At 36.6% G+C, this 24,674-nt stretch overlaps 1 protein-coding gene across 3 annotated transcripts in view; it reads left to right on the forward strand.

Annotated features, from left to right (window-relative positions):
* The window catches only part of FBXL5 (F-box and leucine rich repeat protein 5), a 61,982-nt gene that overhangs the window by 21,746 nt on the left and 15,562 nt on the right, over positions 1-24,674 (forward strand). For 2 of the 3 annotated variants that reach the window (XM_061145488.1, XM_061145486.1), the window contains exons 3-9: positions 266-361; positions 1,662-1,848; positions 3,986-4,168; positions 6,878-7,003; positions 10,950-11,098; positions 11,805-11,887; positions 12,647-13,372. In XM_061145488.1, the coding sequence (XP_061001471.1) occupies positions 266-361; positions 1,662-1,848; positions 3,986-4,168; positions 6,878-7,003; positions 10,950-11,098; positions 11,805-11,887; positions 12,647-13,372 (1,550 nt within the window). The remainder of the gene's footprint in view (positions 1-265; positions 362-1,661; positions 1,849-3,985; positions 4,169-6,877; positions 7,004-10,949; positions 11,099-11,804; positions 11,888-12,646; positions 13,373-24,674) is intronic. The other variant, XM_061145487.1, reaches the window with a different exon arrangement.

Raw genomic sequence — 24,674 nt, forward strand, 5'->3', positions numbered from 1 at the left:
TTTTGAGCAAGTGCTTGCTATTTCTAGACTTTCTATGACTTTTTAAAAAGAAGTAGGAGATCACATTAGTAAAAGATTTCAAGATTCTTTAAAGAGATGTTTTGAGGCCATCTTTTGTACTTAGAAAAGTACAGAGCTCACTTTGGTATTTGTTAGTCTAATTTTTTTTCTGAAGTTTCAAGTAACATTTTAAACTGACTATAGGATCAGATATAATATAAATTAGGAGGCAAAATTTTTATAGAATACAATTTTTTATTTCTAGAATGAGTATGAGCAGTTAAATTATGCAAAACAACTGAAAGAGAGACTGGAGGCTTTTACAAGAGACTTTCTTCCTCACATGAAAGAGGAAGAGGAGGTAAGTATAATTTTTCCTCCCTGTGATTTTGGTCTATAAAATTAAAAAGTGTTATTTTGATTCTTCAAAATAATACATAGGAAGATGAACCTCTAGAACATTTTAGAAAACAAAGAAAAACCCAAGGGAAAAAAGCGTTAATTTTGTCTCCTTAGAGAGCTCATTGCTTTTCATTGAATGAAGGATGAATTCATTTACTCAAAACATATTTATTGTCTTACTGTGTGGATGAACCTACCATGTTGAATGTTAACTTTTTATGCCTCTAATGTCTTTTCTGAACCGTTAGAAGATTTTCATATTTTTTTTTAATGTTTTCTGTGTTCATCCCAAGTTTAAACATTTTTAGTGTCTTATTTTTAGTAATGGATTTTAGTAATTAAATGGTGGTGTTGAACTTAGCAGCCTTATGCCTAGTTCATTCCTGTTAGGATGTCACTGAATGGATGAGCAAAACACTTCCTCATTCTCTCTTTTCTCTAAAGTGGGGTGAGTATCAGGAAAGGAATAGAGCGAATATTTTGTGAGGTACTGGATTTTTATTTAGCTGTAAATCAGGTATTATAGTGGTTCTCACTGTAATAAGGCTTTACTTTATAATCAGATGGCTATTAAAAAAAATCTACTTTTAAGCCCTTTCTAGATCAGTTAAATCATATGGAAAGTAGATATTAACATGGGTATATTTTAAAGGCTCCCCAAATCACTGTAAAATGCAAATATGCAACCAGTTCTAAAACCACCGAGTTACTAAAGCAGTGTTTATTAACCTGTGACGCACACCAAAATTATCTACGGAACAAAGGGAAAAAAATCTCGCTTTACTCCACCTCTGAAGATTCTGATTCTTTCAGTTGGAGGTTGGGGCCCAGCATCTGTTTTGAAGAGAGAATCTCCTATGATACTGAATGGGTGAAGGTGTCATCGAGCTCTGGTTTTTCTGGTTCCAGCCCACCGGGTACCATTCTCATATGATTCAGAGGCCCCTGCTTGGGTAGAGGTCAGTTGCTGTAGAGGCAGGAGACAGTTAACTGACTTAAATGTCTCACCAGAAGAGGATGATTAAGAATGTATGATACAGTGTATGCAGGGAGACCTTCTGGGTCGAATACTTTTAAATCGACTGAAAAAGCCATAGAAAGAAGGATCTTGATGGTGGTATTCTAGTGTTAACAGCAACTTTTATGCCTTCCAAATATGTGGTCATACTACTACACTTGAACTATTAATACTTGAAAAGAGGTAGGTTAAAACAAAACTAATTAAACATATTTCCTTATGAGTACTGTATTTCCTTTAGGTTTTTCAGCCCATGTTAATGGAATATTTTACCTATGAAGAGCTTAAGGATATTAAAAAGAAAGTGATTGCACAGCACTGCTCTCAGAAGGATACTGCAGAACTCCTTAGAGGTCTTAGCCTCTGGAATCAAGCTGAGGAACGGCAGAAGTTTTTTAAATACTCTGTGGATGAAAAGTCAGATAAAGGTGAGACATATGTTTAGATAGCTGGTGATTTATTCATCCCAAGGCCATTTACTTCTTGTTGTTATGAACTTAATATTTTGTTTGACAAATAATTGAAGCCATTTCTTTTCAAGTATAGTAAATTTAATTGAGGACAATAGTTTCTTAGGATTTATTGTTGTCTGTGATAATTTATGGGCTTCCTTGGTGGCTCAGTGGTAAAGAATCCGCCTGCCAATACAGGAGACATGAGTTTGATCACTGGGTGGGGAAGATCCCGTGGAGAAGGAAATGGCAACCCATTCCTGTATTCTTGCCTCGGAAATCCCATGGACAGAGGAGCCTGGTGAGCTACAGTCCATGGAGCTGCAGAATTGGACAAGACTTAGCGAGTATACACCAGTGATAATTTATACAGCTCATTTATTTGGGCCACGTGCAATATAGTGTTTCTTAAAGTAGTTTATATATAATAATAATAATAATATTGATTAGCAATAATAACTATCATTACTACTTATATATAATATTTTAATAATACTTCAATAATACTAGGTATTATTATTATTGCCAATCAAAATTATTGGAAACTACCATATATAGAGCACTTTTGCAGGGTCATCCAATTTTCTGAGCTCCACTGACCACAGTGGCTGTTTATATCTGTCCCTGTTTTTTTTAAATCAGTTTTCAAAACCATTTGATGCTTATAGTTTCTTCTTTACCCTTTCTCATAGCTTATATGCAGAAATACACAGGGGAGTGAGTATGAGAGGCATAGTTTTTCTGTGTATAGTCACTTTGAGAAAATAAATGACAAATGGAAATAAAATATGCCTGCTTTCTTAACAGACTGTTTCCTCATTTTTATTCTTTCTTTTCTTCAATAACTGTTTTAAAAAATCATTAAATAAAATTATTGGTATCCTTAGGCTAGTAAAGATTCCTTTGCTTTTGCTAGATGAGCATAGCAATGACATTCCTTAAATTGCTTCAAAGTCTTTGAAATTGGTCCTTTTCTCTTATTTTTGGCACAAAGTAGGTGAGATGCATGTTGAACATGTTGAAACTAAATTGTTTTTATAGCTTAAGCTGTAATTAAACCCATAAAGCTTATGTGCTTCACTCTGAAGTACAGCTTCTGCCTTACACACCAAGCCAAGACCTGTTGTGTCTGGTTTAGTTGTAATTATAACATAGGATTTAAAAACACCATACTTGTTACATTGAATTTTCCCATTCCTTCAAAGTAAATTATAGTTGTGCTGTGTTTGAAATATTTGCCATTTAAAAAGGGTTAGTTTAAAGTAATTTGATGATAGCATTTCTTTATTTAAGTTGCTCTGTGAAAGACAAGTGTGTAAGATATTCAAATTCTTCTCACTACTTTAATGATGAAACTTTTTATTTTTTGTTGAAACTTTTTAATTTTATATTCTTTATTGTATATCTCATTTTCAGTTTCCTTTGATATATTGCTACTGAAATAATACGTTATAGGTGATTGGATATCCAGTGACTGTTTTTTGTAATAGTTGCTGACAAAAGATCCTTGGTAAAATGTATACCAGCATTAGAAATATTTACATTATATTGTCTCAACTGGCTCTTAAATAGGATAAGTAGATTAGGGCACCTAAAGGTTAAAGAGGTCAGGTTTCACGAGCTCTTAGAAGAAATGTGAAAATCAAAGAGGAAACACAAGGGAGATACTTGTCATGCATGAACGGAAAACATGGTGAGGTTGGTATGTCATTATAAATGCCTTGGAGATGTCATAATCTGGCTGACTCTATACTTGCTGACTTAAAGCTGTGTAACCTGTTGGATTCCTTTTTCAAATGATGCTTCTTACACTATAAAGTGAGCATTGTTTTTTTTTGGTGACGCCTTTGTAAAAGGAAGTCAATTCTGTGTTCATTACTGTAGCTCCCACTGATGCAGTATGATTTGGGCCATGATAGTTTAACCCTGCAGATCCTTAGCAAGTTTAACATCTCCATGTTACCTCTAATCCATGTTATTTCCTTTTCACATCTTGCAAGCAGGAAGGAGTGGACTTTAGGCACTGGATTTTACTTATAGAAATGTGATTGTAATTTCTTATTGCATTTGCTCTTGTAGCCTTTAATGTTAAACTTTTCCTTTTTTATTTCAGAAGCAGAGGTGTCAGAACAATCCACAGGTATAACTCATCTTCCTCCTGAGGTAATGGTGTCAATTTTCAGTTATCTTAATCCTCAAGAATTATGTCGCTGCAGTCAAGTGAGCACTAAATGGTCTCAGCTGGCAAAGACTGGATCACTCTGGAAGCATCTTTACCCTGTTCATTGGGCCAGAGGTAGGTAAAGAGATGCTTAGTTTGTTTTAAAAATATTTTAGTCTTTTTTTTTTTTTTTTTTTTTAGGTGAATACATATAGGCATTAATAAGCAAGGCCAGAGAGGGAAACTCTGAAAGGTTGACTAAAAGCTAGGTTTTATAGTTGGATTACAGGTCTTTCTTTGTGTACGGTTTGTAAAAGCTAACAATGCTTAAGTATTCATGGGTGAATTGTGTGATGTGTGCAATTTCCTTTAAAATAATTAGGAAAAAATAATTGGGGATGGAATGAAAAATAATTGGCAAAACATTGATAATTGTTGAAGATAGGTGATAGGTACATAGGTGTTTGTTATCCTACTTGTTTAATGCTACTTATTCCTACTTTTGACTACGTTTGGAATTTTCCGTAACAGAAAGTTAAAACTAAAATTAATAGGTTGTCAGAGCAGTTTTAAATAGTTAGATGAGTATTTTAATAAATTAATCTGATAAAATTTAAAAATGAGGCAGTATTGTTTCCATTTTGAAAGTGGCTCAAGATAACTGAATCTGTTTTTGTCTATAGCATATTTTTTTGTGATTAGTAATGCCTCATGCTATAACTTAACCATTTTGAATTAGTTAATTTCATTGTGCTAAGGTAGTTTTATATAAAGAAAGAAAATTTTGTTTACATGAGTATATGATGCAGTCATGGTATAAATGTAACTAATATGGCATTTATTCTTCTGTCACTGAATTAAAACAATTTTTCTAGGTGAGTATTTACCTCAAATTTACATTGATTTTTAAAAAAAAATTTTTCTGTAATTTGTCCCTTTGACATGGAAATATATATTATTTTATATAAGCTATAAACCTAATTTTAAAAGTTTTATTTTTTATATTAATATGTAGCACTTTTAAAATAGGCTTTTGCTGGGTATTTAATTTTTTTCATTAAGCTATTTGGAATATTGGGTAGACTTATATAATCCAAATGATTAGAATTATTATTTTAATGTGGAATAACTTTTCCTATTGAGGATAATAATAAGTGAAAAGTCAAATAAAGCAACTTTGGATATATCAAATATTCTTTTTTAAATTGTATCTTTGATTATGAAAAATTACTTATTAATACATAATTAGGTACTGTTTGATATAAAGATCAAATATAAACAATGATAGGCTAGATTTCTGTGATGTTAACTATATCTTGTATATGCTGTATGTTGCTTTTTTCTGTTTTTAATATACTTAAAAAGTTCGATCCAATAAAAATGATGTTAATTTAATTTATTTACGGTATTTGTTTCCTGTTGTTCTTGATCACAATTGATTTTACGCCTTCCAAGGGATGTTTTGAAATGTCCCCTGTTTTGAAATGGAGGCGTTCTTGTTTGTCCCAGCTTGGAGTATTATACTACATCCATTGAGTGGAGGCCAGAATTGCTGCTCAACACTGCCCAGTGCATGGGAGGGCCCTCTGCAAGGAAGAATTAGCCAGTCCAGAATATCATTTCAGTCCACTTCGGTCGCTCAGTTGTGTCTGACTCTTTGCGACCCCATGGCTCATCCTCTATTGTCCCATTCAGAATATCATTGGTGCTAAGGTTGAGATCCTTAACCTTAGAATCCAGTCAGTCCTAAAGGAAATTAGTCCTGAAAATTCATTGGAAGGACTGATGCTGAAGCTGGAAACTCTAGTACTTTGACCACCTTATGCAAAGAATGGACTTATTGGAAAAGACCCTGATGCTGGGAAAGATTGAGGGCGGGAGGAGAAGGGGACAACAGAGGATGAGATGGTTGGATGGCATCACCAACTTGATGGACCTGAGTTTGAGCAAGCTCTGGGAGTTGGTGATGGACAGGGAGGCCTGGTGTGCTGCAGTCCATGGGGTTGCAAAGAGTTGGACATGACTGAGTGACTGAACTGAACTGAAGATTGAGGAGCACTAAGTTACTGATAGGTGTACTAATGTTAGGAGCTCAGAAATTTAATTGTGCATAGTCTCTTCACAGTCAAATAATTTCAGTGCATTCTGCGGGATCTTTAAATGTATGGTTTACCTTACTCTTTTCCTTTGACTTCTGTTCCCACCTACTTCTGAGTTGCTGACTAATTCACTGCTGAATAGAAAGTCTTGCGTCCTTTTGTTTATTAGCTGTTGTAATGGAGGTATTGCTGGAGCCAGTGTTGAAGCCACAGCAAGGGAAAAAGGTTTGGTTGTTTTCAGTGATTTCTGAAATTGCATGTTAAGACTATTGATAATTATTTGAAATAGTTCTTTTGGTGTGTCTGAAATTGAATTTTGTGCTTATTTAAGTGTACTTTTTAAAATCGCAATTGAGTATTTCTAACAATAGCTAGCTCATTGCCTAGAGCTCATGTATTTTTTTGTGCAGAGGTTTTTATTATAAATAAGTTACTTTAGGAGAAGAAGAAAAAAAAAGTTTGTTTTTTTTTTTTTCTTTTTTAATGATAGCCAGTCTAATCTTGGGCTTCCCTGCTGTCTTAGACAGTAAAGAATGCGCCTGCAATGCCGGAGACCTGGGTTTGATCCCTGGGTTGGGAAGATCCCCTGGAGGAGGGCATGGTAACCCACTCTTCTTGCCTGAAGAATCCCCATGGACCAAGGAACCTGGTGGGCTACAGTCCATGGGGTTGCAAAGAGTCGGACACAGTTGAGAGACTAAGCACACAGTCTGATCTTACTTTGTTCCTTTTGTTTGTTGAGTAGGTGACTGGTACAGTGGTCCTGCAGCTGAACTTGATACTGAACCTGATGAGGAGTGGGTGAAGAATAGACAAGATGAAAGTCGTGCTTTTCAGGAGTGGGATGAAGATGCCGATATAGATGAATCTGGTAAGCTATGTTTAGAATTAAAACTGTTACATAGTGCTTTAATAATTAATGTTACATTTAACAAGTATTTAGGTGCTAGGATTTATGTAGTTTGTGTTTTCTAAAGAAACTGGTGTTTTTAATCCTATTGCTTTTAAAACTTTGACAGAATAGTAAGTGTACTTAAAATTCTGTTTAATTTTTAATTGTGTATAGGCTTGATTCCCACATGCTTTTATATTTATGCAAACACCTAAAAAATCAGAAAATGATGGCTTTTTTCCTTATTGAAATAATATACATTCATTATAGTGCTCTGCAGTTTACTGTGTGTTTTTAGGGCCACTTCATTTGATCAGTTCAGTAGTATTTATGAGTTGTCTGTGGCCCACAGGAAGCACCATGAAGCTGTTGAACCTGTTTATCCATTTGTAAACAGTCATGCCACTTGCCTCATGCGGTGGCTGTAGAATTAAGAGATAATACATATGGGAACTCATTGTAAATGGTAGAGGATTTTATAAACTAGTGTAGGCATTCATTAAGCACCGTGGGAGAATTCAGAGGTGACTAAGACTTGACCTTGCACTCAGAGAACTCACAGACCGGAGAATTGAGAATATAAATTTCTTAATCATGGTGCATATTGGAGAGTGCTGTGGTAGAGGTGCAGAAAGATGCTCTTTGGGAATATGGAGGAGAAAGACGCAAATTCTGTCTTGATATTATCTTAGCTAATGATCATTAAAAGATGATGAAGTAGTAAAAAGAAAGAATTGATGAATAAGATATTCTTATACGTCATAAAATTGAACCTGTAGGAATTTTTTATTTGTAAGCTGCCCACTTATAGTCAGCTGGTCTGGCAAAAGAACTAAACTTGTGGAAAGTAAGGACTATAAATACAGAGAAGACTCTTTCAGTATCAGGTTTATTTTTATGAAATAAACAATATGGCATAGTTTTAAATGTTTTGAAGGTGTCATATAAGGAAGAGGTCTATTCTAGTGGTATTTGGTGATTTGCTTACCCTGTGGCAGCCACTTTTTTGGCATGAGGTTAATAGGTAACAAAATGGAAAAAAATCATTGGCTTTGTTTAGCTTAAAATTTAGAGGAGGCTGCTGACAGTAAACACAGGCAAAATATGTATTTTATTAGATAGTATCAAGTGCTGTGGAGAAAAAGAATGGAGATGTGTGCCAGGAAGAGAGGAAAGAAGTTATCATTTCCCATAGAGTGGGTAGTAAGGTCTCTTGTGAAATTTGAGCGAAGACCTCAAGGAGTTACAGTCTTTAGTCTTAAGTCACCTTAGGGAAGTGAAAGTCGTTCAGTCGTGTCCGAGTGTTTGTGACCACATGTACTGTACAGTCCTTGGAATTCTCCAGGCCGGAATACTGGAGTGGATAGCCGTTCCCTTCTCCAGGGGATCTTCCCAACCCAGGGATGGAACCCAGGGCTCCCGCGTAGCACACGGGTTCTTTATCAGGTGAGCCCCACGGGAAGCCCAAGAATGCTGGAGGGTATCCAGTCCCTTCTCCAGGGGATCTTCCCGACTCAGGAGTTGAACCGGGATATCTTGCATTGCAGGCGGATTCTTTACCAACTGAACTATTAGGAAGACTTGATTTACCCATTCTAAAAAAATCAATTTATAATATCCGTGTTGAGTTTTAAAGATCTTATCAAACTTAATGTGTTTATCTCAGCTCTTAAAGATAGACAAAGAGACAACTGTTGTTTTCTTTCACGGTGAAAGGGAAGGGTTAAGGTTATAATGGTGGAGCCTTTCTAAGGTAATATATCTGTTTAGCTGTGTAGTACATCTAAGACTAAACTTGGATCTGCCATCTATGTTAGTACTTTTTCAGCTTAGCTGTCTTTACTAGTCTTGATTACTCTTCATAGGATGTTTTGTTTTCTTTTTCTTAGGATTTCATAGTAAACAGTACATATTTAGAGACAACCACAGAAACAAAAGAATCATTTGGAAATAAAATTATAGTAGAATAAATAGGGTTCACTAAAAGTTATTTTTGTCCCTATATTTCACATTTATGTTTGGCTAAAGGAAGAATTTAGAATAATATCTGTAATATGGAAACATTAGTCACAAATTCAGAGTTACTCTTTCTACTTAAGTTCCTTTTGTCTGCTGCACTCAGTTTTGTGTTAAAAGAGACTTCCTCGGTTTCTCTGAACTGTTTTATGTTTAGAGACATTCCAGTTAGATTGCAAGAAAGCAATAGGATAAGATTATTAATTCATTGTTTTTAGTATAGTGTGTTTTTTTTCCGTATATCAAATTGGGTTTTTTGTTTGTTGTTTGGTTTTGGTACTTGTTGTTACAGTATTGCATCCTTTTTTAAACATCTAAGCCTTACAGAAGTTATTAAGTGAAAAGCAAAAGCTTTGCTCAGTTTTAAATTCTTAAAAATTCTAAGATATTTTTCCTTCCTTGATTCATTATGCCCAGCCTAACTTAACTTGTTTCAAATCTCTTCTAGGTCCATGTCCCTTTTATTTATGTAAGATAATGAATGATAGTTTTTATTATTTTTACTGTGGTTCATTTTCTTCTTCATATCCTGTATTCTTTTGAAGAACTTGCACTGTTCTTTAGGTAGTCAAAATGTTTTTTCCAAAATTTTTTTGGTACCTGAAACTGGGGTTATTTATTTATTTATTTTTTCCATTTATTTTTATTAGTTGGAAGCTAATTACTTTACAGTGTTGTAGTGGTTTTTGTCATACATTGACATGAGTCAGCCATGGATTTACATGTATTCCCCATCCCGATTCCCCCCTTCCACCTCCCTCTCCACCTGATTCCTCTGGGTCTTCCCAGTGCACCAGGCCCGAGCACTTGTCTTATGCATCCAGCCTGGGCTGGTGATCTGTTTCACCCTAGATAATATACATTTCGATGCTGTTCTCTCGAAACATCCCACCCTCACCTTCTCCCACAGAGTCCAAAAGTCTGTTCTGTACATCTGTGTCTCTTTTTCTGTTTTGCATATAGGGTTATCGTTGACCATCTTTCTAAATTCCATATATATGCGTTAGTATACTGTATTGGTATTTATCTTTCTGGCTTACTTCACTCTGTATAATGGGCTCCAGTTTCATCCATCTCACTAGAACTGATTCAAATGAATTCTTTTTAACGGCTGAGTAATATTCCATGGTGTATATGTACCACAGCTTCCTTATCCATTCATCTGCTGATGGGCATCTAGGTTGCTTCCATGTCCTGGCTATTATAAACAGTGCTGCGATGAACATTGGGGTGCACGTGTCTCTTTCAGATCTGGTTTCCTCAGTGTGTATGCCCAGGAGTGGGATTGCTGGGTCATATGGCAGTTCTATTTCCAGTTTTTTACGGAAACTCCACACTGTTCTCCATAGCGGCTGTACTAGTTTGCATTGCCACCAACAGTGTAAGAGGGTTCCCTTTTCTCCACACCCTCTCCAGCATTTATTGCTTGTAGACTTTTGGATAGCAGCCATCCTGACTGGCATGTAATGGTACCTCATTGTGGTTTTGATTTGCATTTCTCTGATAATGAGTGATGTTGAGCATCTTTTCATGTGTTTGTTAGCCATCTGTATGTCTTCTTTGGAGAAATGTCTGTTTAGTTGTTTGACCCATTTTTTGGTTATTTTTAACCTTCCCTCCGTTAATTAGCTTGAGAAGAAAATTACCTTCAACCTTGAATCATGTAAAAAATTTCTGCCTTCCCTCCCATTTAAACTTTTTTTCCCCCTTTGTCTCTTTTCAGTTGATATCAGAACTGTTAAATGTTAAGTGCTGGCTAATGAGAACTTGTCCATTAAATTTGCTTTGCATATATAAGGGAGTTTAAGGAGAGCAAAAAGTATTTCATATTTAATAATATAGTGATTCCTTGAGTAGCCTGATTATAAGTGGTGTATCATCTTCTTAGACTTTTGAATTCATTTTCTAGAAGAGTCTGGAGAGGAATCGATTGCTATCAGCATTGCACAAATGGAGAAACGTTTACTCCACGGCTTAATTCATAATGTTCTACCATATGTTGGCACTTCTGTAAAAACTTTAGTATTAGCCTACAGCTCTGCAGTTTCCAGCAAAATGGTAGGTATAACTTTGCACTAGCTTGGGTGTTAAGAAAAAGTAGCAATGATCTCCATTTGATTTGCTTATTGCTAAGCTTGAGAAAAATAACTTTACCCACGAGTGTGCCTTCCTATAGGTAGGCATACACTGCCCATTTTCTTCTTTTTTCATTTCAGTTCTCATAGTAATCTTTGTACGTAGATATCATTGCTACACATTATAGAAAAGGAAACAGAGACCAAGAGAGGTTAAATAATTTACTTAGTTTCACAGATGTTAAATGACGAAGCCCAGGTTTTTTGTTTTAAAATTTTTTTTTTGCCGCGGCATGTGGAATCTTAGTTCCCTGACCAGGGATTGAACCCAGGCCTCTTGGCTTGGAGGCATGGATTCTTAACCCCTGGACTATCAGGGGAAGTCGTACATGACTCTATAATATATAAGGCATGGTAAGATGGGCAGATGAGATTAAATCACGGTTTTACAAAAGATGATCTTGTGACATCCTACATCAGAATCTTGTTGGGTATTCCTTAAAAATGTAAATTAATAAAACAGATTTTCTGGGGTTTCATCACAATATATATTTGTAATGCAGAATTGAAGTGATTTTTACATGCAGAAAAGTTTGAGAACTCCTGGATATATTGTTCACTAAAAGTTACATCTCTAACCCTAACTAAACTTCTGCAGATCTTTACAGTGATTTTTTTCCCCCTTTTAGGTTAGGCAGATTTTAGAGCTTTGTCCTAATTTGGAGCATTTGGATCTCACCCAAACTGACATTTCAGATTCTGCGTTTGACAGGTTGGTTATTTTTGAGTATTTAAATTTGATGATTTCTAACTATGAATTGATAGAATTGTTCTGTAGTTTTTCATTTGCATCATTGCCACTGAATCATACTATCATTTTTTGCTATCAGATTTTGGTCATGTTATGGCAATAACTTGATGGCACCCTGCAATTCTTCATTCTTGTCTTTAGGTCCCGAAACTTACTTTTGTATCGTCCTGTCATCGTTGTAACCTCCTCCCGTGTCTAGGCTCTTGAGCTGTGCTGCAGTGGTGTAGACTGGGGCTGTTCTAAAGATGCTTTCGTTTTCAGTGTGGCTCGCAGTGCCCTTTGGCAGAGCTCGCTCTTACTCTTCGTACTTATTCTGAAGTTCTGACACTTATTTTCAAGCTGTATTCAGACTTTATTTCCTTGGATGCTGCTACTTTCCTCCTCCTCCTGCCTCACCCTGCACTTTCCCACCCTAGTATTTCTGTCAGTACCTGTCTTCCTGTTGCAGAGAGGGCAGTGTATGCTTCCCTGGCTAAGGCTAATTCTCTACTAGTTCCTGGAGCTTGTTCTTCTGAAACAATTAGTTCCCAGTTACTCCTGTTATCTTTGCATGTTTCCGGCATCTAAAAAAATTCTTGACAATAGATATTCAGTAAATATTTGATTGATTATATAAGATTTAAACTCTTTCCTGTAGTTTCTATTTATTTACGTATAAATAAATGCTTTTGAAGAATTTAATGATATTCACGGATAGTCTTGTTACCTCTTAATTAACAGTTGGTCTTGGCTTGGTTGCTGCCAGAGTCTTCGGCATCTTGATCTATCTGGATGTGAAAAAATCACAGATGTGGCTCTAGAGAAGATCTCTAGAGCTCTTGGAATTTTGACAACTCATGAGAGTGGCCTTTTAAAAACTTCTACAAGCAAAGTTACTTCGACTACATGGAAAAATAAAGACATTACCATGCAGTCCTCCAAGCAGTCTGCCTGTTTGCATGATGTAACTAACAAGGATATTGGAGAAGAAGTAGATAATGAACACCCCTGGACTAAGCCTATTTCTTCTGACGATTTCACTTCACCTTATGTGTGGATGTTAGATGCTGAAGATTTGGCTGATATTGAAGATGCTGTAGAATGGAGACATAGAAATGTTGAAAGTCTTTGTGTAATGGAAACAGCATCCAACTTCAGTTGTTCCTCCTCTGCTTGTTACAGTAAGGACATTGTTGGACTAAGGACTAGTGTCTGCTGGCAACAGCAGTGTGCTTCTCCGGCCTTTGCGTTTTGTGGTCATTCATACTGTTGTACAGGAACAGTTTTAAGAACTATGTCAGCTCTCCCAGAGTCTTCCACTCTGTGTAGAAAAGCACCAAGGACTAGACTGCTTCGGGAAAAAGACTTAATTTACTCTGGGAGTGAAAAATCCGACCAAGAGACTGGGCGTGTGCTTCTGTTTCTCAGTCTGTCTGGGTGTTACCAGATCACAGACCATGGGCTCAGGTGAGTAATCAGTTGCAGAGTGTTAGGAAACGGACGTGTTCTCCTCAGTGGAGTGTAAAATTTTGAATTTAAGTCATTCCTTTCAGCTGGTTTGTTTAACTGAAAGAGTTAACTGCTTCTGCTGTATCGCACTGTTGGAATGGTATAACTTCAGCATGACGTTTCAGTCAGTTCAGTTCGTTTGTGATGAGGAAGAACTTAAAAGTTTAATACTTAGCAAATACCTCCAACACATTTGCTCAGGTGCTTTAGTGGATGTGAAGCTGAATAAGATAGTTTTTACCCTCCAAGACTTGTAACAGAGAGGGAATACACATCTTCTGTGTATTATGTGTGTACATTCTCTAAGGGATGTTGGATTACAGATTCTCTGAGGCTGAGAGAGAGAGGCCTCTCATCCAGTTGCAGCAAATGATCAGAAAATGTAATGAAAAGAGGACCCTGACTTGAGCTTTGAAGAAAGACGAGGGATATTGATGGATGACAGAAGGAGAAGAGACCATTCCAAGCAGTAGCGGTCATTTGAGCCCACAGTAAAGTGCCTGCCAAGCAGGAGACGCGGGTTTGATCCATGGGTCAGGACGATCCCCTGGAGAAAGGCATGGCAACGCACTCCGGTATTCTTGCCTGGAGAATCCCATGGACAGAGGAGCCTGATGGGCTGCAGTCCATGGGGTCACAAAGAGTCAGACACGTCTTATTGACTAAACAGCAACAAAAACGCTGTGTATCTGTTGTTAGGTTATTTTGTTGTTACAGTTGTTCTCAGCATTAATAGTGTGCAGTATTTGTTTGATTATCTGACATGAGCCTTCAGAAATTGATTTCATGTTTTCTCTTTTACCCTATCATAAACTTGAATTTTACTCAGGCTCTTTAATAATGGGTGTCAGGCATGTTAAACAGCAAAAATTCATCCAGGATAAAGCCTAATAATCCCTCTTGTCTTTTAAGTGTGGTCTTTAGCAGATTAAGTTGGACTCCGGGGAATATTCAAAGGAGATTTGGTTTTCTGGTTTGGTTGTAGTGAAGGATATATATTGGGGAATAGTGGGCAATAAGGCTATGACAGAGTTTAAATTCAGGGAAGAATTCATTGGGGGAAGGGGAAAACAGGAACTACCTTAGGAACTGCGGTTTGAGTGCAGCTCAGATTTTAAAAAAGTGCAGCTGTTTTGATTAGATTATCTTGGTAATGATTATCTACTATGTGACTTGCCCTCTTCCAACTGATAGGGGTCCAGAGTAAATGAGACAAAGTCCTTGCTTTCATAGAGTTTACAATTTAATGGTAGAAGTAGGATAAGAAAAGTAGACTATCAGACAGAATAGTCAATCTTTTAAAATTTAGTAAACCTTTTAAAATCTTTTTTGTGGCCAAACATGGTCTAAGTATTCCTTGTGCACTTGAGAAGAATGAGTGTTCTGCTGTTGACTGGAATGTTCTCTATATGTTTGTTAGGGCTATCAGTTTATTGTGTAGTTCAAGTTCTCTATTTCACTCTTGGTCTTCTTCCATTGTTCTATCCATTATTGAAAATGGAGTATTGAAATCTCTTTTTGGAGGACTGTTTGTTTTTCCCCTTAGTTCTCTCACTTTTGTATATTTTGGAGCTCTGTTAAATGTGTGTTTGTTCATAATTTTTTTAATCTTCTGAGTGGAGTTGTGAGCCTTTTGCTAATATATCATATCCTTTGCTTTTTAAAGGTTACCTTTTTAAAATTTAAAATGTCTTTCATTTCACAGTGTTATAGCTCTCCTGGCTCTCTTTGGTTACTTTGTTTTGGCCATGCTTTGCGGCAGGTTGGACCTAATTCCCCAACCAGAGATTCAGCCAGTGTACCCTGCAGTGCAGCCGTGGCATCTTAACCACAGGACTGCCAGGGAAGTCCTCTCTTTCGGTTGCTTTTTGCGTGGAAGTTTCTTCTCATGCTTTCCTTTTTAACCTCTTTGTGTTTTTGCATCAAAAGTGAGGTCTGTAATACAGAGTGTATAGATGGATCGATGTTTTTATTTTTATTTATTTATTTATTTAATTTTTATTTTTTGATTAAAATTTTAAAAAATCTGTTTTCTGCTAATTACTACCTTTTGGTAGGAGAATCTGATGGATTCGTATTTAAAGTGATTACTGATGAGGGGGACTTTATGCCATATAGCTATTTCTTTTCCTTATGACTTTCATGCTTTTGTTCCTTATTTTCTCAGTGATGTCCTCTTTTTATGTTTCGTTTGTTGTAGTATACCATTTGATTCCCTTTCCCCCCATTTTCTTTATTTTTCAAAGTTTTTTTTTTTTTTTAGTTATCTTAACGGATAAAATTAACACCTTGAAACTTAAAAACAATGTAGTTTGATAATCAGCTTAGTTTCAATCATGTACAAATACCCTACTCTTGACATCTCTGTCTCATCTCCCTTTATATAGTTATAGGTACAGGTTACATCTTTTTTTTTTAAAGCTCACCATGAATTAGCCATAGCATACAAATATCCCCTCCCTTCTGAACCTCCCTCCCGTCTCCCTCCCCACCCCACCCCTTGGGTTGGTACAGAGCCCCCGTTTGAGTTTCCTGAGCCACACAGCAAATTCCCGTTGGCTCTCTATTTTACATACGGTAATGTAAGTTTCCATGTTACTCTTTCCATACATCTCACCCTCTCCTGCCTTCTCCCCATGTCTGTAAGTCTATTCTCTATGTCTGTTTCTCCATTGTTGCCCTGTTTATACACAGTACAAAATGAAAGTCTCTCAGTCATGTCCAACTCTTTGCGACCCCATGGACTATATACAGTCCATGGAATTCTCGAGGCCAGAATACTGGAGTGGGCACCCCTTCCCTTCTCCAGGGGATCTTCCCAACCCAGGGATCAAACCTAGGTCTCTTGTATTGCAGGCAGATTCTTTTACCAGCTGAACTACAAAGGGAAGCCCAAGAATACTGGAGTGGGTAGCCTATCCCTTCTCCAGCAGATCTCCCTGACCCAGGAATTGAACCAGGGTCTCCTGCATTGCAGGAGGATTCTTTACCAACTATCAAGGAAGCTCTTTATACTTTGTGTACCCTTTAACATAGATTTATAATGAACGTTTTATGCTTTTATATGTGCATTTTTAACTAATCACTTTCTGCTTTCAAACGGTATTATACGACTTCACAAAGAATGTAAGAATCTTCAAAGAGTAAGCTCTTGTTTCCCTCCCCATTCTTTGTGCTGTTTTTGTTATATATTTTATTTCTATATAAGTTTTAAACTCTTTAATAACATTGTTAATATTTTTTCTTTGAACAATTGTATTTTAGAAAAAAAAATTAACAAATCTTGTTTCACCTTTTTTGGCATTCTTCTTTTGTAAAGTTTCATGTTTCCATTTGGTATTATTTTTCTTTTCCCTGCCAAGTCCTCTGTAGTTTTTCGCACTGTAAATCCTTTGACAGTAAAAACTCTATCAACTCTTGTCTGGAGAGCTCTTTATTTCACTTTGATTTTATAAAGATTTTCACTGTGTATAGAAATCTAGGTTGGTAGTTTTGTTTTAGCGCTTTTAAGATGTTCCATTGTCTTTGAGTTTGCATAATTTATGAGAATTGTATTCAGTTTTTATCTTCATTCTTCTGTATGTAATGCATGTTTTTTCCTTAAACTGCCTTAAAAACTTCATTTCTGTTTTGAAAGCAGTTAGCACATGGTATGCCTTGGTGTAGATATGTATAGCTTCATCATTATCTTGCTTGGGATATCTTATTGAGATTCTTGGATCTGTTGTTTCTAGCTTTCATGAAATTGAAAAACAAGATTCAGCCATGATTTTCTCTCATTATTCTGTAACCCTTGCTTCCTGCTGGGAATTCATATATGTCAGATTTCTTGATGCTGTCCATAGGTCACTTGATTGTAATAGTTCCCTGACTGTCATAACAAAGTACCACAAACTGGGTGGTTAAAATGACAGGAATTTATTCCCTCACAGTTCTGGAGACTAGAGTTCTATAATCAAGGTGTTGGCCAAACCATGCTCCCTTTGAAAACTTTTAAGGGAGCGTCTTTTCTTAAGTTTTCCTACCTCTTATGTAACTAGGTGTTGCTTGGGCTGTGGCACAGTAGCCCCGGTCTCTGCCTCGGTGTTCTTCACACGGCCGTCCCATTTTTGCGTCTGTGTATTTATGCATCTTCACATGGCATTATCTGTGTGTGTGTGTGTGTGTGTGTGTGTGGACATCAGTCTTGCTGGATTAAGGCCCACCCTAATGACCTAATCTTAACTTGATTAATTCTGCAGAGATCATATTTCCCACTGGAGTCACCCTTATGATACTGAGGGTTAAGGCTTCAACATACTTTTTGAAGACAGAGGGGAAGGGGCACAGTTCAACTCATAACACTTTGCTTTTTCCTTATTTTTCTTCCTTACTGTTTTTGTTTTTCTCTTGGTGCTTCATTTTGGTTCATCTGGTTGTTCTTCAAGTCCACGAATTGGATTTACAGTGTTTAGTCACTGCTGATGTCGTTCGGCGTACTTTTTGTTTCAGATACTGTATTTTTTGTGTCTTGAAGTTTCATTTGGTGTACTTGTGTTCGCCCCCATATACCTACACACGTACACCTAAATACACAATGTATGTAAATGTATTAAAACATACCAAAATAGTAAAAATACATAAGATATTTTTCTGTTTCATTATGTTTGTATTTTCTTTTAAATCCTTGAGCATATTTAACATAAAATCTATTTTAAAGTCATTATGTATTAATTTCATCATCTTTATCATTTATTGGTCTGTTTATTGTTTGATTTGTTTTTTTATTCTTTGTATGTTTAATAGGTTTTGATTGGATACCAGATAATGTGAATTGTACAAAATCAATGAATTGTGGATTTTGTTCTGTTCTTTTAAAGATTACTGCTCTGAATCACTCCCTGATCTTCTTTTTTTTTTTTCTTTTTTTTTTATTAGTTGGAGGCCAATCACTTCACAACATTTCAGTGGGTTTTGTCATACATTGATATGAATCAGCCATGGATTTACATGTATTCCCCATCCCAATTCCCGCTCCCACCTCCCTCTCCACCCGATTCCTCTGGGTCTTCCCAGTGCACCAGGCCGGAGCACTTGTCTCATGCATCCCGCCTGGGCTGGTGATCTGTTTCACCATAGATAGTATACATGCTGTTCTTTTGAAATATCCCACCCTCACATTCTCCCACAGAGTTCAAAAGTCTGTTCTGTATTTCTCTGTCTCTTTTTCTGTTTTGCATATAGGGTTATCGTTACCATCTTTCTAAATTCCATATATATGTGTTAGTATGCTGTAATGTTCTTTATCTTTCTGGCTTACTTCACTCTGTATAAGGGGCTCCAGTTTCATCCATCTCATTAGGACTGGTTCAAATGAATTCTTTTTAATGGCTGAGTAATATTCCATGGTGTATATGTACCACAGCTTCCTTATCCATTCATCTGCTGATGGGCATCTAGGTTGCTTCCATGTCCTGGCTATTATAAACAGTGCTGCGATGAACATTGGGGTGCACGTGTCTCTTTCAGATCTGGTTTCCTCAGTGTGTATGCCCAGGAGTGGGATTGCTGGGTCATATGGCAGTTCTATTTCCAGTTTTTTAAGAAATCTCCACACTGTTCTCCATAGCGGCTGTACTAGTTTGCATTGCCACCAACAGTGTAAGAGGGTTCCCTTTTCTCCACACCCTCTCCAGCATTTATTGCTTGTAGACTTTTGGATAGCAGCCATCCTGACTGGCATGTAATGGTACCTCATTGTGGTTTTGATTTGCATTTCTCTGATAATGAGTGATGTTGAGCATCTTTTCATGTGTTTGTTAGCCATCTGTATGTCTTCTTTGGAGAAATGTCTGTTTAGTTCTTTGGCCCATTTTTTGATTGGGTCATTTATTTTTCTGGAATTGAGCTGCAGGAGTTGCTTGTATATTTTTGAGATTAATCCTTTGTCTGTTTCTTCATTTGCTATTATTTTCTCCCAATCTGAGGGCTGTCTTTTCACCTTACTTATAGTTTCCTTTGTAGTGCAAAAGCTTTTAAGTTTCATTAGGTCCCATTTGTTTAGTTTTGCTTTTATTTCCAATATTCTGGGAGGTGGGTCATAGAGGATCTTGCTGTGATTTATGTCGGAGAGTGTTTTGCCTATGTTCTCCTCTAGGAGTTTTATAGTTTCTGGTCTTACATTTAGATCTTTAATCCATTTTGAGTTTATTTTTGTGTATGGTGTTAGAAAGTGTTCTAGTTTCATTCTTTTACAAGTGGTTGACCAGTTTTCCCAGCACCACTTGTTAAAGAGGTTGTCTTTTTTCCATTGTATATCCTTGCCTCCTTTGTCAAAGATAAGGTGTACATAGGTTCGTGGATTTATCTCTGGGCTTTCTATTCTGTTCCATTGATCTATATTTCTGTCTTTGTGCCAGTACCATACTGTCTTGATGACTGTGGCTTTGTAGTATAGTCTGAAGTCAGGCAGGTTGATTCCTCCAGTTCCATTCTTCTTTCTCAAGATTACTTTGGCTATTCGAGGTTTTTTGTATTTCCATACAAATTGTGAAATTATTTGTTCTAGTTCTGTGAAAAATACCGTTGGTAGCTTGATAGGGATTGCATTGAATCTATAGACTGCTTTGGGTAGAATAGCCATTTTGACAATATTGATTCTTCCAATCCATGAACACGATATGTTTCTCCATCTGTTTGTGTCCTCTTTGATTTCTTTCATCAGTGTTTTATAGTTTTCTATGTATAGGTCTTTTGTTTCTTTAGGTAGATATACTCCTAAGTATTTTATTCTTTTTCTTGCAATGGTGAATGGTATTGTTTCCTTAATTTCTCTTTCTGTTTTTTCATTGCTAGTATATAGGAATGCAAGGGATTTCTGTGTGTTAATTTTATATCCTGCAACTTTACTATATTCATTGATTAGCTCCAGTAATTTTCTGGAAGAGTCTTTAGGGTTTTCTATGTAGAGGATCATGTCATCTGCAAACAGCGAGAGTTTCACTTCTTCTTTTCCTATCTGGATTCCTTTTACTTCTTTTTCTGCTCTGATTGCTGTGGCCAGAACTTCCAACACTATGTTGAATAGTAGTGGTGAGAGTGGGCACCCTTGTCTTGTTCCTGATTTCAGGGGAAATGCTTTCAATTTTTCACCATTGAGGGTGATGCTTGCTGTGGGTTTGTCATATATAGCTTTTATTATGTTGAGGTATGTTCCTTCTATTCCTGCTTTCTGGAGAGTTTTAATCATAAATGAGTGTTGAATTTTGTCAAAGGCTTTCTCTGCATCTATTGAGATAATCATATGGTTTTTATCTTTCAATTTGTTAATGTGGTGTATTACATTGATTGATTTGCGGATATTAAAGAATCCTTGCATTCCTGGGATAAAGCCCACTTGGTCATGGTGTATGACTTTTTTAATATGTTGTTGGATTCTGTTTGCTAGAATTTTGTTAAGGATTTTTGCATCTATGTTCATCAGTGATATTGGCCTGTAGTTTTCTTTTTTTGTGGCATCTTTGTCTGGTTTTGGAATTAGGGTGATGGTGGCCTCATAGAATGAGATTGGAAGCTTACCTACATCTGCAATTTTCTGGAAGAGTTTGAGTAAGATAGGTGTTAGCTCTTCTCTAAATTTTTGGTAGAATTCAGCTGTGAAGCCATCTGGTCCTGGGCTTTTGTTTGCTGGAAGATTTTTGATTACAGTTTCGATTTCCTTGCTTGTGATGGGTCTGTTAAGATCTTCTAATTCTTCCTGGTTCAGTTTTGGAAAGTTGTACTTTTCTAAGAATTTGTCCATTTCATCCAAGTTGTCCATTTTATTGGCATAGAGCTGCTGGTAGTAGTCTCTTATGATCCTTTGTATTTCAGTGTTGTCTGTTGTGATCTCTCCATTTTCATTTCTAATTTTGTTAATTTGGTTCTTCTCTCTTTGTTTCTTAATGAGTCTTGCTAATGGTTTGTCAATTTTGTTTATTTTTTCAAAAAACCAGCTTTTAGCTTTGTTGATTTTTGCTATGGTCTCTTTAGTTTCTTTTGCATTTATTTCTGCCCTGATTTTTAAGATTTCTTTCCTTCTGCTGACCCTGGGGTTCTTCATTTCTTCCTTCTCTAATTGCTTTAGGTGTAGAGTTAGGTTATTTATTTGGTTTTTTTCTTGTTTCTTGATGTAAGCCTGTAATGCTATGAACCTTCCCCTTAGCACTGCTTTTACAGTGTCCCATAGGTTTTGGGTTGTTGTGTTTTCATTTTCATTCATTTCTATACATATTTTGATTTCTTTTTTGATTTCTTCTATGATTTGTTGGTTATTCAGAAGCGTGTTATTTAGCCTCCATATGTTTGAAGTTTTAACAATTTTTTTCCTGTAATTGAGATCTAATCTTACTGCACTGTGGTCAGAAAAGATGACTGGAATGATTTCAATTTTTTTGAATTTTCCAAGACCAGATTTATGGCCCAGGATGTGATCTATTCTGGAGAAGGTTCCGTGTGCACTTGAGAAAAAGGTGAAGTTGATTGTTTTGGGGTGAAATGTCCTATAGATATCAATTAGGTCTAGCTGGTCCATTGTGTCATTTAAGGTTTGTGTTTCCTTGTTAATTTTCTGTTTAGTTGATCTATCCATAGTTGTGAGTAGGGTATTAAAGTCTCCCACTATTATTGTGTTACTATTAATTTCCTCTTTCATACTCGTTAGTGTTTGCCGCACATATTGCGGTGCTCCTATGTTGGGTGCATATATATTTATAATTGTTATATCTTCTTCTTTGATTGATCCTTTGATCATTATGTAGTGTCCATCTTTGTCTCTTTTCACATCCTTTATTTGAAAGTCTATTTTATCTGATATGAGTATTGCGACTCCTGCTTTCTTTTGGTCTCCGTTTGCATGAAATATTTTTTTCCAGCCCTTCACTTTTAGTCTGTATGTGTCTCTTGTTTTGAGGTGGGTCTCTTGTAGACAGCATATATAGGGGTCTTGTTTTTGTATCCATTCAGCCAATCTTTGTCTTTTGGTTGGGGCATTCAACCCATTTACATTTAGGGTAATTATTGATAGGTGTGGTCCCGTTGCCATTTACTTTGTTGTTTTGGGTTCACATTTATAAACCTTTCTGCATTTCCTGTCTAGAGAAGATCCTTTAGCATTTGTTGAACAGCTGGTTTGGTGGTGCTGAATTCTCTCAGCTTTTGCTTATCTGTAAAGCTTTTGAATTCTCCTTCATATCTGAATGAGATCCTTGCTGGATACAGTAATCTAGGTTGTAGGTTATTCTCTTTCATTACTTTCAGTACGTCCTGCCATTCCCTTCTGGCCTGGAGGGTTTCTATTGATAGATCAGCTGTTATCCTTATGGGAATCCCTTTGTGTGTTATTTGTTGTTTTTCCCTTGCTGCTTTTAATATTTGTTCTTTGTGTTTGATCTTTGTTAATTTGATTAATATGTGTCTTGGGGTGTTTCGCCTTGGGTTTATCCTGTTTGGGACTCTCTGGGTTTCTTGGACTTGGGTGGCTATTTCCTTCCCCATTTTAGGGAAGTTTTCAGCTATTATCTCCTCGAGTATTTTCTCATGGCCTTTCTTTTTGTCGTCTTCTTCTGGAACTCCTATGATTCGAATGTTGGGGCGTTTCACAGTGTCCCAGAGGTCCCTGAGGTTGTCCTCATTTCTTTTGATCCTTTTTTCTTTTTTCCTCTCTGCTTCATTTATTTCCACCATTTTATCCTCTACCTCACTTATCCTATGTTCTGCCTCCGTTATTCTACTCTTGGTTCCCTCCAAAGTGTTTTTGATCTCATTCATTGCATTATTCATTTTTAATTGACTCTTTTTTATTTCTTCTAGGTCTTTATTAAACATTTCTTGTATCTTTTCAATCTTTGTTTCCAGGCTATTTATCTGTAACTCCATTTTGTTTTCAAGATTTTGGATCATTTTTATTATCATTATTCTAAATTCTTTTTCAGGTAGATTCCCTATCTGCTCCTCTTTTGTTTGACTTGGTGGGCATTTTTCATGTTCCTTTATCTGTTGGGTATTTCTTTGCCTTTTCATCTTGTTTAGATTGCTGTATCTGGAGTGGGCTTTCTGTATTCTGGAGGTCTGTGGTTCCTTTTTATTGTGGAGGATTTACCCAGTGGGTGGGGTTAGACGATTGGCTTGTCAAGGTTTCCTGGTTAGGGAAGCTTGCGTCAGTGTTCTGGTGCGTGGAACTTGATTTCTTCTCTTTGGAGAGCAATGGAATGCCCAGTAATGAGTTTTGAGATGGGTCTATGTGTTAGGTGTGACCTTGGGCAGCCTGTATGTTGATGTTCAGGGCTATGTTCCTGCGTTGCTGGAGAATTTGCGTGGTATGTCTTGCTCTAAAACTTATTGGCTCTTGGGAGGTGGTTGGTTTCAGTGTAGGTATGAAGGCTTTTGGACAGTCACTTATTACTTCAAGTTGCATGTAGTCAGGAGTTTTCTGGTGTTCTCAGGTTTTGGGCTTAAGTCTCCTGCCTCTGGATTTCAGTTTTATTCTTCCTGTAGTCTCAGGACTTCTCCAACTATACAGCCGTGATAAGAAAACTTCTAGGTTAATGGCTAAAAGATTCTCCCCCGTTAGGGACACCCAGAGAGGTTCACAGAGTTACATGAAGAAGAGGAGAGGGAGGAGGGAGATAGAGATGAGCAGGAGGAGAAAAAGGGGGACTCGAGAGGAGAGAGACAGATCTACGCAGCTGTCTGTTCCCAGAGTGTTCTCCGTAGCCCAGACACCTACAAAGATTCACAGAATCGGATTGGGAAGAGAAGGGGAAAGGAGGAAATAGAGGTGTTCTGAGGTAGAAAACAGAGAGTCAAGATTGGGAGGGAATAATCTTCGGTTTAAAAATAGGGCTTCTCTTCTTTTTTTTTTTTTTTTTTTGTAAGGTTATAGTGTATTGAAAATAAAGAAATAAGAGAAAAAGAAAAATAGAAAATAGAAAAGAAAAAGGAAAGAAAAAAAAGAAGAAAAAAGGAAAAAAAAAAATTTTTTTTCCCCTAATTAAAAAAATCGTAAAAATCTATGGAAATGAAAGTTAAGGAGTAATGGAGGAGTAATAGGGGATTTTAAAGGAAAATAAAAGAGAAAAAATAAAAAAGAAAAAAAAAAAGAGAAAAAAAGTAAAATTATATCTAGGAGTTTCTCTGGAGCTGTTGCGGTCAGTGTGGGTTCGGCTCAGTTTCAGATAGCTCCTCGTTCCAGCTTACACTTCTCGATATCTACAGGCCCCTTCTGGTGTAGTCGGTGTTTTCT

This window comes from Dama dama, chromosome 6 (assembly GCF_033118175.1).
Source record: "Dama dama isolate Ldn47 chromosome 6, ASM3311817v1, whole genome shotgun sequence".
NCBI classification, from domain to species: Eukaryota; Metazoa; Chordata; class Mammalia; order Artiodactyla; family Cervidae; genus Dama; species Dama dama.